Genomic DNA, 18,050 nt, shown 5'->3' on the forward strand with positions numbered 1-18,050 from the left:
GAAAAATTTGAGCCACAGCACAATGGCCCGCTGCCCCAACTGCCACCACGTGCTCATTTTCCAGCCTTCTCCGTGTGCCTCTCTCCCGTTGCTCTTCCACCTCTCGGAACACGAATGGGCTGGGCCCATGCCACCCTTAGAAACATGATGGACTGCGCCAACTACACTGCTCCAAGATTGCTCGCTGGCCCCTCATTCTGTGGAGTTCTGTCAACAGATTAAGCCACTCGTGCTCATCTTTGTTCGTTGCATTGAAGTTGTTTCTGGCCACATGGTTTCTCAGCCTCATTTGACTTGCCGCTGAAACGGAAGATGACTGATCCACCCGCTGATCACTGGCAGTGCATGACGTTGCCGGTGAAAAGAAAGTGCACTGCTATAGATATGGAAATGAAGTGCTTCTAACCAATGAAGTGATGATCGCAAACATGCTTGCATTGGATAGTGACAGCGACGATGGCAGTGATTATGCGGTAGAGCAGGCTGCCTCAACGTTGTCCTCGCAAGAGGCCCGGCAGATGATTCAGTTCCTCTGGGGCTTCGTTCTCACAAGGAATCTTCTGCTCCACTACGTGGAGCACCTGGATGCCTTGTCCTGTTGTCTTTCTTGTCTCTGTTGGTTTGCGCTAAACAAAGTACACCTGGATGCCTTGGAGAAGTTTCGCACCCGGCAAGCATGGCTGTCGAGCATAGAGTTTTCTCTTGCAAGCCAGTGAGATGTACCCGGCGAGATGCCTGTGGCCATCTCGCCCCAGTGTTTCTTCTGGATTTCTCAAGGTGACAGGCTGGTGCGGCAGCCGTATCGCATTTTCTAAAAAGGCTCCTTTTGGGGCCACCAAAGCGATGTGCGAGCTCCACCAAGGCATCGCTTGCCCCCCGTGACCCCTCTTTGCGGTTTTTATAGCAGTGCCATTCTGAATGCGGTAGGGAGGGGCACTGGCATCCCCACCAATATAATTTCCTCAGTACAGCTCTGCTGTCCCTCTATATTGGTTTTTTTTTCATGCTACCTGGTTGTAATGATCATCGGTTATAACAATGGAATTTTCATAGCACTTGAATATTGTTATAAGTAGGTTTGACTGTATACATGTACGACCATCAAGAGCACAAACTTATTTTCCATGCTACAAGCTGCTATTTGCATCATAGATCATAGTTGATCATAGATCATTGAAAAAGGTAAGAAATGTTGTTTTTTTTTTAGAAAAACAAGTTTATTTCTATTGGCAAAAAAGTTGTTCATTTATATTGCAAATGTCTACAGCTCCGCACAAATTACCATACATCTTGTTTATAATAGCACCCATACAGGCAATGAAATAAAGCCAGGGAGTTTAGGTGTGCAAATATCAATACTTATTCGATTGTATTTTACCTTCTTTCAGACCAAGTCAATTTCACTACACATTTTGGGGTATAACAATACACCCTGCATGAATTACGTTCCCGTACACCTCCTGCTGATTCGTAAAATGAATTTCAACTCTAGCTCTCCTTTTAGAAGAACTGATGAAGGAATATTTTGTTTGTCCATAATTTGTGCTGCTCTTTGTAGACTCAATTTTAATGTGTTTACCGAACAAAACAGTGTTAAGAGCTGTATATTTTTGCTTCTCAAACTGGGAAACAAATAACTGATGGACAAGGCAACTTGATTACCTTCGCAAGTTACTGTGCTCCGCTGCATTCAGAAATCTGTAACTGTTTATGGTATTGCTGTGAAGATTGCTTCCTGTTTATATACAGTGATAAATATTCCACATTTCCACTGTAATACGGCTGCAGCAGTGCACGACATGCACCGCTTGTGACAGGCCTCTGATTGCAGCGCAGTGTTTGTCGTAACTAAGTGGAGAAGCACTGAACTACGCTTCACACCCGGCAGGTGGCACACCTAACCCGTCTAGCCACTGTACTGCTCGTCTGATGCAGCAGCTGAAAACTACCGGTCAGTGTGCTAGCCCACTGGCTGTGCTGCCGAGTCCTACCAGCCACTGGTGGTGCTGTGCCTTGGTTGAGGGTCATGTACTGCCAAGCATGGCTTGCAATTGTGCACAAGCAGGGTGCAATGGACGTCTCAACTACTTTTTTTACTGAAAGGCATGGTAACTTATACACCTCTTACAAGCACCACCTGGTTGTGAAATGGAAATAAACAAAAAATTACCACACAGGCTCACTGAAACCATGTAAGCAAACAGCTTACTGATAGGAAATATTGTTCAATCCTGCAACATGGGGTGCACAGGTGCACATATTTCTTTTCGGTCAAATGACGGCTAAATTTGTGCAGCATGTGCCGCCGTATTGATTGAATAACATTTTTTATCGGTCACTTGCTTGCTTGCATGGTTTTGTCAAGTCTGTTTGATATCATTTTGCATTTGTTTTTCCCCAGAAGGTGGGGCTTGTAAAGATGTAGCACAGTAAAAGCTCGTTAATTCGAATTCTTAGGGGGTGCTATGGAAATTCGGATTATACAAAATTTAACTAATCAGTAAGAAAAGATTGCTCAGTTAAGATGCATATATAGCCTGATGTAGCGTCGGCGCGCACACACGCTATGTCACGTTGGTGAGAACAACAACGTCTATAGTTTGACGCACTGGCACAGCCAACGTAATCAGACGCAGCCAACACGGTGTGATGTGCCTAACATCGAGATGGCTGTTGCTCCATCCATGTGTTCGTTGCAATGACTGTGCCATCCCACCATGCATGGCATGGAGAGAAAAGGTGCCCAGGCCACTTTGCTGACGGTCGCAGACAGCCGTTCGAAGCAGTGCATGGGTTGAGTATCGCTCCGTGCATGCTCCAGAGGGAGCAGCTGACAGTGCGCACGTCCAAGTGTAGAGGGGATGGCATTTCAGCAGGCGTGACTGGCTGCAAGCGAGGCATGCCGAAAAGTCCGACGTCTCGGTGGCGCAAAGGCACCGCCAAGAGAAAAGTGGCTCATGTTGAGAAAGAAAGGTTAGCGCTACCTTCCGCAGCCCTTGAGGGAGCATGGCTCAGAGCCAGTAGGGAGAGGAAAGCGGGAGAAAAACAGGTAGGAAAGGACAAGCGCCACCGATGCTCATCGCAGGAACAGGGGCTGTGCTTAAAAATGCACTCACAAAATGCGTAACCTGCTGCATAACCAGGCAACCCTACAAAATTACTTACAAATAATCGCAAACTGGTGTTCAGATTGGTTGATTGAACTTAACATCACAAAGTGCAAGTTTATGCATATCTCACGTAAGAGTTCCAATATTACCTACCTTTGTGCACTAAAGTTATCCATAATATCCAAGGTTGAATCATATAAGTATTTAGAGGAGTCCTAATCAGCAGCAAACTAACATGGGATAAGCACATCACTCAACTTGCCGTTGACGGATCAAAAATAATGGGTTTCATTAAATGATTGCTTTCCTTGCCTCCATCATCGATTCGTAAACTAGCATATGAGACCTTCGTACGTACCAAACTTGAGTATGCATCTGCAATTTGGTCCCCTCATCAAACTTAATGAATAGCATAGAATCCATCCAGAATCACGCAGCATGTTTTATTATTTTGCAGTATTTTTGTAGCGCAAAGAGCAAGAGGACGTAGAAGAGAAAACAGACACACGCTGGCACTAACTTCCAACAATTTATTTCCCAGATGGACGGCACTTTTATACCCTCACTTTTTTTCTCTCGCTTTTTTTTTTTTTTAATGTGTGGGCCTACTGACAAAGGAACAGAGCAAAGAATAGTACAACTCACTTGCAGACTAGGCAAAAACTATTATGTTTAATGCATGCACAGGAACTCCAACTCTTTCTTTCATAGGGACATGGATTATTGGCTAACACAAGCGTCGCCAAACTCTTCAATGCGAGCACTTGCAATGGAGAGACAAGTTAATTTGCATTTGCTTCTCCCGATAGCAACTGTATCTTCAGATCGCAGAAGGCATCCGCACTTATGACAGGGAATTGTGAGGAAGCCATCCGGCGAAGGCTTGTTAACTTTATTGGAGTGCTCCCTAAGCCTATCATTAATGCATCTGCCAGTTTGTCTGATATGTTTCCACAGGGCAATAAGATTAAGTAAATAACACAGGTCCTACAGTTAGCACACCCTTTTCTGTGCTGCCTTTTGCACGCATCCTTTGTTTTACTATATGGTCTTCTTTTTGCACACAAGCTGATAAGCTTGTTTGGAGCAATGAATACTATGTCATCCTTTCCACATAGTCCTATCTCCTTCAGATTATGCGATAAGCGGTGGATGTAAGGAATTATGGCGATCTTTTTTTTTTTTTAGCAGACTCTGCATTGGTTGACGTTGAGAAATCACCCTCTCCTGACTGCGTTTCTCTGAGCAGTGCTTCAGCGATTGAAATGATTGCTTGGAAAAGCAGCCTCGCTCAACCGCACTACAAGTTGTTGAAAACTGGAAAAAATTTAATGAGTGCACGACTTCCTTAGTGCATTGTTCAAACACATTTTTGCTGTGCCCCTTTTGAAAGCTTGGAATGAGCAGAACTGTACGATAAAAGAGGCTGTAACTCCAGCAGATGTGATAATCAGACAGCACAAATTGTAGATCGAGAAAGTGGATACTCCTATCTAATGGCATTTTGAAGATCACATCAAGGGGACCAAGACATTCTAAAATTATGCTTGTAACACCTTCACATTCTTTTTGAAAACAATGAGAAGTGTAGTCAAGAAACAAAAGAAAATCAACATATTGGAATGCTCTGTAGACTGAGGTTCCCTTGAGCCTCTATGCCAAGACTGTCTACTTCTGCAAGATGCAGGTTGCTGAGGACCGGCGCCAAACTAGACAGGATACTGCAATGGTTGGAGTCGGGCATGAAATAGATGGTTGTCCAACTTATCCCCGCTGGGGACGTTGTCGAAGGGAGAAACTTGTTCATATCGAGCACGAGGAATATGGGATTTATTTTCAGTATCTACATGAGAACGTTACAGTTCATCAGTCTAGCATGACTGAAAGAGAATGCACACTCAGCAGCCGCGCCACGGCTGCTTATAAACGCTCTGGCCTTCCTAGATCCCTAGGTGAGGGAAAAATGGCCGTTAAGCCTGCTACCGATTCGGCACGTCCAAAGTCATCGTAGCCGACCTGCCTTTGAGGGGTAGGGTTTACACACTCACTTCCACACAGATTTCACTGACCACACCAAGGTGAGAGGGTTTTCGCAGGCACGGGTCTTGCCCTGAGCCCTCTTGGTCCCAGAGTTGACCCCACAGACAGTGGCCGCCGCGTCTGTCCATTGACTGACCACTTCTGGGACCCATGAGACCACACCGCAAAACACCTTCCAGGAGTTCCACCGCTTCAAACAAACCGTGACGGTGACGGCAAATCCACCAACAATACTTGGTCCATCGACTGTGTGTCGATATACCGGCACCTCTTGCTTGGGGACGCGCCGTATTTTCGTCCTTACATAGCGAGTCGCCGCAGCAGACATGCCAGCGCCAACGGGTTGTTGACGAGGCGCATTCTTGTTTGCACAAAGCGAGTCATTGCAGCGAGCCGGGCGCGTTCCAAGGTCTGGTTCTCCGAATATCACCACCCCCGCAGCTGCGGCTGGCTGGGAAAATTTTGTAGGTAGGTACCCTTGCAGGCCGTTCGTAACAATACATATGCCTTGCTTCTGTAGAAATGGAGTGTTATTCCACTGGATAAACGCTGAGGTCAGATATTGCTTGAGTAATGCTTAAAGACTCTGAACAGAAGTTGCGGCTTCATTGCAAAACTGCACTGCACCAAATTTGTCTATACTTTCTTCAACGCAGGTTAACAGGGTGAGATTGAGGAATAGAGTAATAACAGGTCTTTTATGTCAGGAGAGAATGCGTTCAGCCCCTTGTCAGAGTGCACTTTAACAAATTCTAAAACTTGGTCTGAACTCTTCACAAATAAGGGGGGATTAATATCAAGAAGATTTGGTGCTTTTAGCAGGTAGGCCGGTATTTTCTTCTGCCAGGTCCCTTTCTCAGACACAATTACCCTGAAGGGGATGTTATTCTTGCGTGTTTTTGCACTAAAAAAATACCTCTAAACACTTCCCACTGTTCTTCTTAATGCCTTTTACAACCTTATTTTTTACTTGGGCAAAATGCAAAATCTTGCACCAACAAGTCCACATGTCTACACTGATGGACGTTTTATTAGTTCAGATTACGATTTTCACCACAGCATTAGTAATATTAAGTCATCTCTTGGTATCAGCTCACTAGCCCTTAGATGTAAATTCTCTTGCTTATGCCTATTCTACAAATTATACTACACATTTCCTAACTCCTTACCTGCATGGTTCGCTTCTAGTTTCACCTGTCCGCACTTCATCCCATCTATTCAACTCCATGAGCATCCAACATTTACATGGATCAACTAACGCGTTTAACCAATCTTTCTTGCCCGCCGTGATTTAGGATTGGAATCGGCTTTCCAATTTTATTGTCATTGAGCGTGATCCTGTAAAATTTAAAGAAAACCTGGTGCTTTATCTTGATGTATAAATTGCTACATTTTCGTGTACATTTCCTTCTGACTTTCACTATAGTTGCCTGTGTGCTTGTTAATTTTTGTTTCGTTCTATGCATAAATTGCTACTTTATTATGTACATTTCCTTTTTATTTTTACTATAATTGTCTGTGTGCTGTTATTTGTTTAGATTGCCCACTTATACGTGTTATATTTTGTGTGCAACATCCCCCCCCCCTCATGTAAAGCCCCACGAGGGCCTTTAGAAGTCCAATAAATGATGATGGTGATGAAGATATAGCTTTTTTAGTGTTGGAAAAACAAGTCGTGCCCCACACCAGAAAACAATAGTTAGTAATGGAGCAAAACAATGAGTAATGTAATAGTTTTTTGACTAGGTTATCAGCTACCCCCATTTGCTTTCTAATCCACATCACTGTCTTCCTGTCTCGTAAAAAGGCCCTGAAATTTCTTTGGAGGCTCCTTTGGATGGCTATGGTACCTCACAGTAATATATTACCTAAAGAATTTTTCAAAAAGCCCTAGTATGAGTGTTCCATTCACCCTCAATGTCCTCCACACTGAAGGAGCGTCGGTGGTGATAGAGTGGCGCAATGCCTCGCCTATGGCATTACAGCGAGCGAGCTCATTGCTGCACCCTGTGGCTACGTGCAAGAGGGCGACAGTGCACGCTTGCATGCCTGGTGTGCGTGTAATGGACAGGCGGTAGGCAAACACAGATGGCGCACTTTGTAGCATCCAATGTGAAGCACTTCTAGCCACTGCCACTTATCCTTGGTAGGTGTGAACTGCTGCTATTCATCACAAGGTGTAACGTGGGTCTAAAGGAAAGCATTAAGTCGTGGTAGATCGACAGAGTATTTGTCTAGAACTCTATCGTTGTTTTATGAATGCGAATATATCATTCTTTTGCCTAGGAAATGGCCCTCGAAGGTCCTGCTGCTGCTTCTTAACTTGAACCGCCCGCACGAAAGTGGACGACTTGACGTTTCCACATGATCACCCTTTGTGCCGTTGCTGTGTCTTTTCTGGAGTCATTATTTAGCCCTATACACGAACTGGTGCAGGTGTTCAGCTTGCCCGACTCGTTCTCTTACTCTGCTTGGTTTCGGGTTACCAGTTACGATCACTTGAGCCTCTGCTGCCAGAGTCGGCAGGGCCACAGGTTGCCACAGGTTGCTGCTTCGGCCGTTATCAACAGAGAAACATAATGCCATTTGCAATGGTGGGTCACAGCCACTCTCTGTGAATCGGAGGGGCTGACGCCACACATAAGAGGTACCATAGTCGACAAGAGATGGTGACACTCCGATTTTATATTCTCGTCATTTTTTCGCTTACAAAAAGCTGTTTTCATTACGAATTTAGAATTCATTTTTGCACAAGCATGATCTTTCAATCTAGCTCTGCTTAATATTTGCCATAAGTGTGCCTTTAAGTTTCGAATAGTTCGAGGCTAGTTGAGTGTGCCACAGTAATTGAAATTAGCAAGAGCCAACGGCTACGGCACCCTGATATGCAGTGTGGCCAAAGTTTCATTCCTATGGTGGGCAGGCGCAGTCCAGCGTGAGCAGACGATAGTCGACTGATGCTCACCGATTGATGTCTGCTATTGGCCATGTATGGGAATCTGCTATGTGACGAAATATGGGAGCCCGGAAAAGGGTGAGAAGAAGGCTTCTGTTGAAAAGAGAGTGTTTGAGAAAAAGATGACTTCGCATTCCACTTCTGAGCCCCACACACTGCACACAAGCGCAAAATTGTGTGCCCAGATGTTCACACCAGTGTATGCTATCCATGGAATCTGTTTTTTCAGCCATCTTGAGGGGTTGTTCGGGAACCTTTTAACCTTTTTCATTCCATTGCTCATTGCAAGTTCTTTTAACTTCTTCTCAAGCTTCTTTGTTTTGTTAACCTACAAACTTCGGCTCCCTGTGTTAAGTACGAGTAGAATGTAGTGATTGTACACTTTAATTTTCAAGGATAGCGATAAGCTGCCGGTCATGACTTGGTCGTATGCACTCCAACCCATTTCCTTTTTTCTTCTACCGCTGGTAACCCACTACACCTCATCGATATGGCCAGGTGGGCAGTGTTCATCACGAAGGCATACATTTGTTGCACTAAGTACAATAAATATAATGAAGTGATTTCAGCTCCCTTTTGGTTAATTAACATATTTCTGTGCATGAGAGTAGGTAGTTTTGGGTAGTCGTGAAAAAAATTTTTACTGCTACAGCAAATGCTTGATATTAGAATGTATGATATGGATTTGTAGAAAAACGAATGTACTTTCTGATGGTATTATTTTCAAGCAAACATTTATTAACTGTCACGATCCACCCCGGGTCGTGAACAAGGAAGGGCTTCTGGCACCCTCCGTTAGACGGACGCTCCGCAGCGTGGTGGTGCTGAACGATGACTGACCGGCGAGCAGCCGTGCTCGTCGCTGTTCCTTGTGGTGCGGTGACCAATGTTGCCTGCCGAGCTTTAGCAGGCCACCGAGCTTGGCGGGCGAACCAAGATTATGCCCGAGGGGGCGTCACATACTTGCTACATTAACCATTCCTTAAAAAAAAAATATTTATTAAATAGCGCTAGCGAAAACTCCGTAAAAACATTGATGTTGCTTTGCACCAAAAGAACATAAAAAAATTTCACATCTACATTTTTAACAAAAAGGCTATATACAACAATCTTGTAAATATAACTTTCTGTTCTTTATATACAAAGGAAAATGTTAGCCCTAGTGGCTGTTGTGCTTGCATGGCCACTCTTAGGAACCCCCGCGCAACGCTGCAGAATGCAGTAGTTGCGCAATGCCGAGGTCCACTCCCGGCCGCCTTCTTGTGCAAAACTACAACCTCTGCACCTCCACTGGCAGGTGGTCCTGCTCAAACGACGTTGACACCCTGCAGATAAGAACTGTGACCTTCAAAACACACCAGATACCTTTAAACCTGAGCACGGCAGCGACGAAAACGCTCCGAGTAGAAAATGAAACGTGCCAGCAGATATCTGTTGACGTTCCAGGGCTATTTGATGCACTTTCGCCATCTGTGCTGAAGTCCAATGAATCAAAATCATCTTCAGAGTCTGTGTTGCTACCACCATCAAAAAATTGTAACGCAGACTCATCGGAATCCATTGAAATTTGCCATTTCCGAAGGGCATCATTATGCGACATTGACGTCGTGTCGGAATCTACGAGTGCTTGTGATGCCCAACTACAAAGCGCTTTAAAAATCCCCCGCAGTGAAAAAAATATACACAAGAGCGAAAATAGAAAAATAGTTCTTTTATGTGCTGGATGACTCTAGCTGTCCGAAAGTGCCCCGAGCGCAACAAAATTTGGAATTGAAACCATCAATAACAAGCTATCGATGGGAATAGGTTCGGACAGGAAATTGCTAATGGGTGGGAAACTATTCAGTGTTACTAGCATCGTGTGTCGTTGTTGCCTATATCAGTGAGCCAAGTGCAAAGGCCCTGCAGAACTACTGTGAATCGCCTGGCCTCTTTCACCTCGCATCTCTCCTCATGCGCTCTTTCAGCTCATTACAGTGCAGTCCACTAATAATGTTACCACATATAATTATATTATATGATTATATTATATCATTGTATTGTCTCATTATGTCAATGGAAACTGACCCTGGCAACCTTTAACACCCGAACTCTGTCGAGTGAAACTAGCATAGCAGGACTCTTTGAGTAACTATCAGGCATATTTGGGATAACTATCAGGCAATGATATTTGGGATATCATTGGCCTTAGTGAGATTAGAACTCGTGAGGCTTATACAGTACTGTCTTCTGTACTTATACTTCAGTACTTATACAGGCCATGTCTTCTGCTATAGAGGTCTCCCGGACAAGAAGCAATACGGGGTAGGATTCCTAATTCATAAGGACTGTGGGGATGCGCGACTCTCACGCATCCCCTGATATGCTGTTTTCCCGCACGGCTCGCGTGGCCTGGCGTCCGCGGCGGTCGGAGTGGTACAAGCGCGGTGCGAGAGATGGCGCGAGTGTCGCGCCGCGGCGGGGTTACTCGGGCGCCGAGAGACAAGGCGCGGGCTCTTGGGTTCGAGATCGTCGGCGGGCGCGGACGTCCGCGCGGGCGCCGTCCCATGCTTTTGCGAGACTGTCTCGCGTGGCCGCCTTCGAACGTGCCACCATTCGCGTGACCGTACACGCGAACGACCAGGCGTTGGGATCCAGCATGGGGCGAATATATTCGCTCGCTATCCGGTCGCTCGGTGAGTCGGACTTCTAGATTTGTCGCGCGCCCATCGGCATGTTTTGTGGATAGCAACTCGGCTAGCTGGCATTGATCTATGAAAGGTGCAATAAATGCCCTTGTGATTGTTTGCACTACTGTGTTGTCGTTCCTTTGTCCCAAGAGTACGGAGGAGAACCCCCGTATCACCCACAGGACATAGTGGGCAACATTGACAAATTCCACAGCATTAATGAGAGTAGCAGCTTGGGCTTGTTGGTTTTCCATCCTGCTAGTAACAGTGCAAAATGTAGACAAGAGACGAGACATGAAGACCTTCTTGTGTCCGTTGCAGAAAAAATGAGCAAGAACCTAAAAGTCGAGTGTGCCCATGGCGAGCCAGGTGGCGAGAAGCCAAAAATGAAAGAAAAGCGACGGACCGTGGCCCTGCCATACGCGCACAACTTATCTCACCGCTTGAACAAGATTGGGCGCAAAGTTGGAGTTAATGTAGTGCTTACTGCCCCGAAAAAACTAAAAAGCCTCTGCCAACACGTCAATGCTGAAGAGCCGATAAACCAGGAAGGGTGCACGATAAATCACCAGAATCGTTTTGTGGAGTGCACAGAAGCCGTGGTGTATTCAATACCTCTGAAATGTGGAAAAAGGTATATAGGGCAAACTTCGAGATGCACAAATGAAAGACTAAAGGAACACAAACTTAGCGTCGAGCAGGCTAACAGGAATCTAGGCATCCATATCAGGGATTGCCCCTCAAAAGATTGCGCCACAGAATTCAGAAGCTATAAAGTGCTGAAAAAACACAATGACCAGATGATCCGGGAGATAATTGAGGCAGCCGAGATTACCAGACTTCGTGACCAATGCGTTAGCACGCCGTCCTTGTTACTGATAAATAAAGAACTTGAGCTGTTGCATATGCAACCACTATCTTGAGTGCAAAAAAGAAAATGCATATTTCACATGATGTGCGATCATGTGACTGCGACACGTGTGGGCAATGGTTATAAGAAGCCGTGGTTCTTTCGTAATAAACGTTGTTGAAAGTCAGCGCTTGTGGTGTCTTCTTGTCTCGTGTCTACATTTTGCGCTGTTACTAGCAGGATTAATGAGAGGGTAGCAGTAGTCATAATCAAACTTAATAGGAGGTATAGATTAAAGGCAGTACAAGCCTACGCTCCATCCAGTCACGATGATGATGAAGTGGATCAGTTTTATGAAGATGTTGAATTAGCAATGAGAAAGTTGCAAACTCAGTATACCGTAGTAATGGGTGATTTTAATGCGAAAGTGCAGAAAAAGCTGGCTGGTGAACAAGCAATTGGCAACTACGGCGTCGATTCTAGGAACACTAGAGGAGAGATGCTGGTAGAATTTGCGGAAAGGAATAAGCTGGGAACAATGAACTCCTTCATCAGGGAGCGTAGCAACAAAAAGTGGACCTGGAAAAGCCCTAATGGTAAAACAAGTGAAATTGATTTCATACTTTCTGCCGATCCCAGCATAGATAGGTAGAGTAAAGTGCAGTGATCATAGGCTAATGAGGGCTAGGATTCTCTTCAGTTTGAAAAGAGAAAGAGTAAAATTGGTCAAGAAGAAACAGGCCAACCTGAATGCATTAAGGGTAAAAGCAGACAAATTCAGGCTGTTACTTGCAAACACATATGCAGCCTTAGAACAGAGAGCTGAAGATGACATAGAGGTAATGAATGAAACTAACTAGGCTGGCTTCGGAGGCAGTAATTGTAGTGGGAGGTAAAGCACCAAGGCAACCAGTAGGCAAGCTCTCCCAAGGAACCAAGGACCTAATAAAGAAACGACAAAGAATGAAAGAGTCCAACTCAAGAGATAAGATATAATTTGCGGAAGTGTCAAGACTGGCCAACAAGGAGAAAGTAAGTGATATTTGAAATTATAACGTGAGAAAGGCTGACGAAACCGTAAAGAATGGACGCAGCCTGAAAACAGTGAGGACAAAACTTGGCAAAGGACAAACCAAGCTGTTGAAAAGGAAGATGTACAATCGGGGCATTTTATTGGTGCTTACATATGTCGCAGAAGCTTGAGAAGTTGAGAAGCTTGAGAAGACCGTGCAAAGAGCAATGGAATGAAGAATGCTAGGCATAACGTTAGGAGACAGAAAGAGAGCGGTTTGGATCAGAGTGTGAAAGGGCATAACAGATATTCTAATTGACATTAAGAGGAAAAAATGGAGCTGACCAGGTCATGTAATGCGCAGGTTAGATAACCGGCGCACCATTAGGGTTACAGAATGGATGCCAAGAGAAGGGAAGTGCAGTCGAGGATGGCAGAAGACTAGGTGGGGCGATGAAATGAGGAAATTCGTGGGCACTAGTTGGAATTGGTTGTCACAGGAGAGGGGTGATTGGAGATAGCAGGGAGAGGCCTTCATCCTTTAGTGGACATAAAACAGGCTGATGATAACGACGTATGATGTATATTTTAACGATGAGGTGACTCGAAAGTATCTAATTATGCATTAGATCTAGGAGAAAAAGGACATGTATACCGCTATGTTATGACTGCATATGGGATACAATAATAAAAATGTTGCCTTCTGGACGGCATTTTTAATGCAGACTGAGCTTGACATTTGCATTAAGTTCCCCCTAAACGTGCGTGCATGCGTGCGTGCATGCATGCCTACATACATACATACATACATCTTTATTTCAGCAGCTCACAACTTATTGCACATATTGTGCTTGCATAAGTGCAAGTTGCTTGTGGGCAGGTCACGGCAGACATGAGGTGCTGCTAGCTTGCTGCTAGCTCGCTGCTAAGGAAAGAAGTACAACCTATACTGTATATATCACAACAGCTTGAAAAGAATACTAAGCATGAATATTTTACTGTGTTAGTAGCGTGAGAAAAACTAACCTGATAAAACCTGCTATTTCTTTGGGAAAATGGTAAAGAAATACATATATAAAAATAACACAATCTTATTGTTTACAAGACAATTGTGAAAATAATGATAGGAGCTGTTTACTTAAAAAAAGAAACATACGCACACAATAGCTGTCAATTATTTTGATAACGAACGATGCCAAGACGGGGGTGAAAAGTTTGCCTACGCCAGTTCGTATCTGCCACCATTGCACGCAGTGCATCCCACCCGCGCACCAATGGAGAAAGCCACAGAGGTGGTGTGATTTGACGCAGCGCTCCAAAAGATGATGCCAGCTGCTTTGCGTCGTCCGTGATCGTGCATCCAGAGAAGAGAAAAAGAAGAAAGGCAAGGAGTGGAAGTGGTGTCCGTTCTTTCTACATTCTCTGTCTATCTCTCTCACTCAGAGTGAAAATGTGCCACGGAAGCAGCCCCCAAGAAGCGGTTGCAGTGGACAGCCCAGTTAGTCGATGATGGTATTGACAAAGCACAAATCTGTGTCACTCGAGACGAAGCTGCAAATTTTGCACGACTCAAAGGAATGAAAGCTCATGCAGTCAATGATATTGACAGTTCTGAAAACCAGTAACGCCACGATCATGAAGGTTGGAACCAGTGGCCATGCCAATCAACAGAAAAGGTTGGCTTTGTGTGCTAAGGCGAAACCCCCATGGGTGACAACGCGGTGGAAGCCGCTGACATTACTGAGCTCTCGGAGCATGTCGCTATTGATTATGAGACAGGTGGTGCTTCAGTGGAGGAGTTTCTGAGTTCAGATAGTGGGTACCTTGTTCTACAAAGTGATCTTCGGTGGGCCAATCGATGGCAGCATTGTACAATGGAGGAACGACAGCAGCGGCAGTGATGACAAGATTGACAGTCTTTGACATCGACTCATATGTTCACATAAAGTGCACTGTCATTGATGGAGTTGCTCATTGATTTCATGCACGCTAAATTATTGCTGTCAGAGTTCACGCAGCAGCTGGGCTTGATGCACGGCATGATTGTGAACCTGAAACTCCCATGAAAGCAAGTGTAGATCTCTGACTATTTCAGCACGCGACAGGCACAACCTGTTGCGCTGTCGTGTCACGGCCTGGAACAACCACATAGACGTGATATAGTGACAAAAGTAGCGACAAATTTACATAGTTGTTTGAATAGATACTATCGTGCAGTTAGAAAGAAATCTCAAACATACCTCTAGGTCAATGTTTTAACCACGGTGTAATACATCTAGCTTTAATAGGCTGTCATCGTCTGAAAATCTGTTCCATGCCGCCAGCATGAAATGCCGTGGCACCATCCGGTGAGCAAAACTTAAAGCACTTTTTCAGCTCTGGGTGGGATCTCATGCCTAACGACATCAAAACAAACAACCGGTCTCAATATTAACGACAAGACAGCATTGATACTATGTCCTCGGCATAAGATGAGCCTGATAAGCCACATGGACTTCCCAGTGACAAGCGAAATTTTCTGGTTGAGCAAAAATTGCCGATGCGACAAGTGACAGTTATGGATCGCCCTCCGCGATGGCAAAATACGTCGCTCGTCGCCATCGTTTGAAAATGGCGTGCATGCAGTCACACCTTGACACTTGACATGTTGCTCAGAGGTATAAGTAAGCATTTTATTTTTCACAGCTTACTATCTGCTTTAGCCCAAGTTGCAAATTTGGACTCGGAGCTACAAAGGTACCTTCAGCAGCTTTTCTTTACGGTAGTCCAGATACAGTCACGATTGGTTATGACAATCATTTTTTTTCGTATTTAAAACAGCGCCAAAAAAGCTGTTCCTGTGTCCAGCGCTCGTCCTGTGTCCTCCCTTGTCCGTGTTTTTTTGCCGCTGTGTTAAATATGAATGATCCGTACCAACTACCCAAGCCCTTCTGAGAAAACTTTTTTTTTTTTCATTCTTAATGTTATAAGTAAACTGTGCTGTAAAATTTTATTTTTCATGGGCTACTTTGTGCAGCATCTATGTTTTATTGCAAGTGGCAAATTTGGTCTTGGAGCTACAAAGTTTGGCAGCTTTCTTTTATGGCAATCTAGATATAGCGCTGATCGGTTATAGCGATAGGATTTTCGTTCGTTTTCATTTCGTCACAAGGGAACTGCACTGTAGTTGCTGCTCTAACTTGGTGTCCAATGCTCTAGAGCTTGCTGTGTTTCGCATTCATGACCCAAGGGCTTCATTTTGTCCATTAGTGTTATGTGTCAATGAATCGGATTAGTTTCCCCAAATCATTCTCAGTTTAACTAATCCTAATACTGCTTGATGTTAACCTGTTGCTTTCATTGAAGGGACACTGAGGAGAAACCTAAACTGATTAAGTATTCCTTCTGTTTTTGTTAATTTCACATTGACAGTTTGATCATTAGAAGAGAAAAACCTTGAAGCTTCATTTTGTGAATTCTGCGCTAAAACCCTGTCACAGGTATTTAGTGTGATGTCATTGGTTTCAAAATATTTTTTCGTATTTATGCCTGTGTGGCTCAATTCCTTAAGCTTGCTAAGTTCACTCTTTGGCCGTTTTAGAATCGAATGTAGTTTGCCTTTATTGTAAACCTTTTACTAGATGACGTCGCAATCCCTGACATCACAGTGAGCTGGTGCGGAAAGTTCAAGGCAGTGTTGTCACCAATTTATTGTTTGTGCATCTTACCAAGCCTCCTCCTCCCTCGGCAGAGGTGGCATTTTGTTATATTGTGGAAGGGTAATTTTCTCCTTCGAGTCCCCTTAATTTGGAGCCTTGCAATGCAGCCATCTGTCAGTGTTTTCTTTTCTACTTGTTTTTTTGTGTCTTCTATCGTGACCATTGTGCATTTTTGTGCCATTATCACATGCTGCATGCAGTTTTGTGTCCACTCGTGTTCCTCATAGCTATAAGTGGCTGCTATTGCCGCAGACCTGAAGCAAGAGCTGATGATCCAGCAGAGCGTGCACAAGGAGCAGACGACATCCTTTGTTCCCGACGCTCCATCGCCACTGGTGCAGCGCCGGGAGTCCATGGGATGCGCCCCTCTGATCCCACCCAGGGCCCAAGCAAGCAGCTGCATCCCAGGGATAGCTGACTCCAACCGGCTTGCCACGGATGGGGCAGCCAGAGGTGAGAAAGCGTGCTGGCTTTCTTGAGCTCTTGAGTTGAGCACGTGACCATCTGCCTTGACGTCCATTTAGTCCTCCCCAATGGTGGGCAAACATATAAATGACTCAGTAGTGTGGTTTGTTGGGCCAGTTGATGGCATGGTGAATGTACACGGGATTCCAGCAAGTACGGACGCGTGCACAAGTAAAAGAAGCGGACAGGACAGCACTGGACTTACAACTGAAGTTTATTGCAAGTATATTCCACAAATCTCTGCCACGCGTGCGTAGAAAACCAATAACAATAACAAGGTTTATCGTCGAAGATTGACAAAGACACACACAAAAAGCCTAGTCGCATCCCTTCCTAACAAGGCCAGCTACAACTGGATTAACATGATAGATTTAAAAATTGAAGTTCTTTATCATTGATATGGACCGAAGGTTCACTCACACATATATGCGTACCCAACTTTTTGATGTGAAATGCTTCGCACATTTCTCTTTCCAGTTTACTGCACTCTCTCCCCACAATCAGTACGCTATATAAAAAATTGGTTGGCATTTGTGCCTCTTGCAGTGCAATGGCACAAAGCATAAACAACATTCTGCTGGAATTCCATCCAGTTCAGTACAGTCTGCTCTTACTAAAAGGCTTCTAACCAGGCCACATAGCAAATTTCAGTTTTTTTCGGAAAACGCGGAACATGAACTATTAAAGGCAATAGAATGCCTACCAAAACTACTAGAGGGCCAAGAGAAGATACTCGCAGAGCTTGAAGTTTTGAGGTCGCAGCAGAAAACACTGCATGAGCAAGTTGAGCAGATGACAAAAAAGGTTGAAGTTCTGACCAAGGGCAATGGAAGGGAAGGTTTGCGGGCACACAACACTAATCTGGCTGATACTGTGCACAATGTATTAGCAAAACAAGATGATATTGAAAACAGGTCACGTAGAAATAATTTAGTTTTCTTTGGTTTGGGTGACACCGAAAAAGAAACATGGAACGAGTCCGAGTCCAAGGTGATTTCGCTTTGTGCAGACAATCTCGAACTAGAAATTAACCCCTCCGCTATTCGGAGAGCACACAGAATTGGTAGACATGCAGTTAACAAAAAAATGCCTGTAATTGGGAAGTTCACTGCTTTCAAAGATAACCAAAGGGTCTTGACCGCTGCCTCTAAGCTTAAGGGAACTAACTTGTCAATAAGCGAAGATTATTCTAAACATGTTCGTCAGGCAAGAAATTCTCTGCTCGCATATGCACGGGAACGGAAAACGAA

The 18,050-nt window shown here is 44.6% G+C and overlaps 1 protein-coding gene across 5 annotated transcripts in view; it reads left to right on the top strand.

Moving 5' to 3' along the window:
* Positions 1-18,050, top strand: part of LOC126526693 (nuclear distribution protein nudE-like 1) — a 463,503-nt gene that overhangs the window by 293,884 nt on the left and 151,569 nt on the right. For all 5 annotated transcript variants that reach the window (XM_050174557.3, XM_055068353.2, XM_050174556.3 and 2 more), the window contains exon 7: positions 16,588-16,788. In XM_050174557.3, the coding sequence (XP_050030514.1) occupies positions 16,588-16,788 (201 nt within the window). The remainder of the gene's footprint in view (positions 1-16,587; positions 16,789-18,050) is intronic.

This window comes from Dermacentor andersoni, chromosome 8, assembly GCF_023375885.2.
Source record: "Dermacentor andersoni chromosome 8, qqDerAnde1_hic_scaffold, whole genome shotgun sequence".
Taxonomy (NCBI): Eukaryota; Metazoa; Arthropoda; class Arachnida; order Ixodida; family Ixodidae; genus Dermacentor; species Dermacentor andersoni.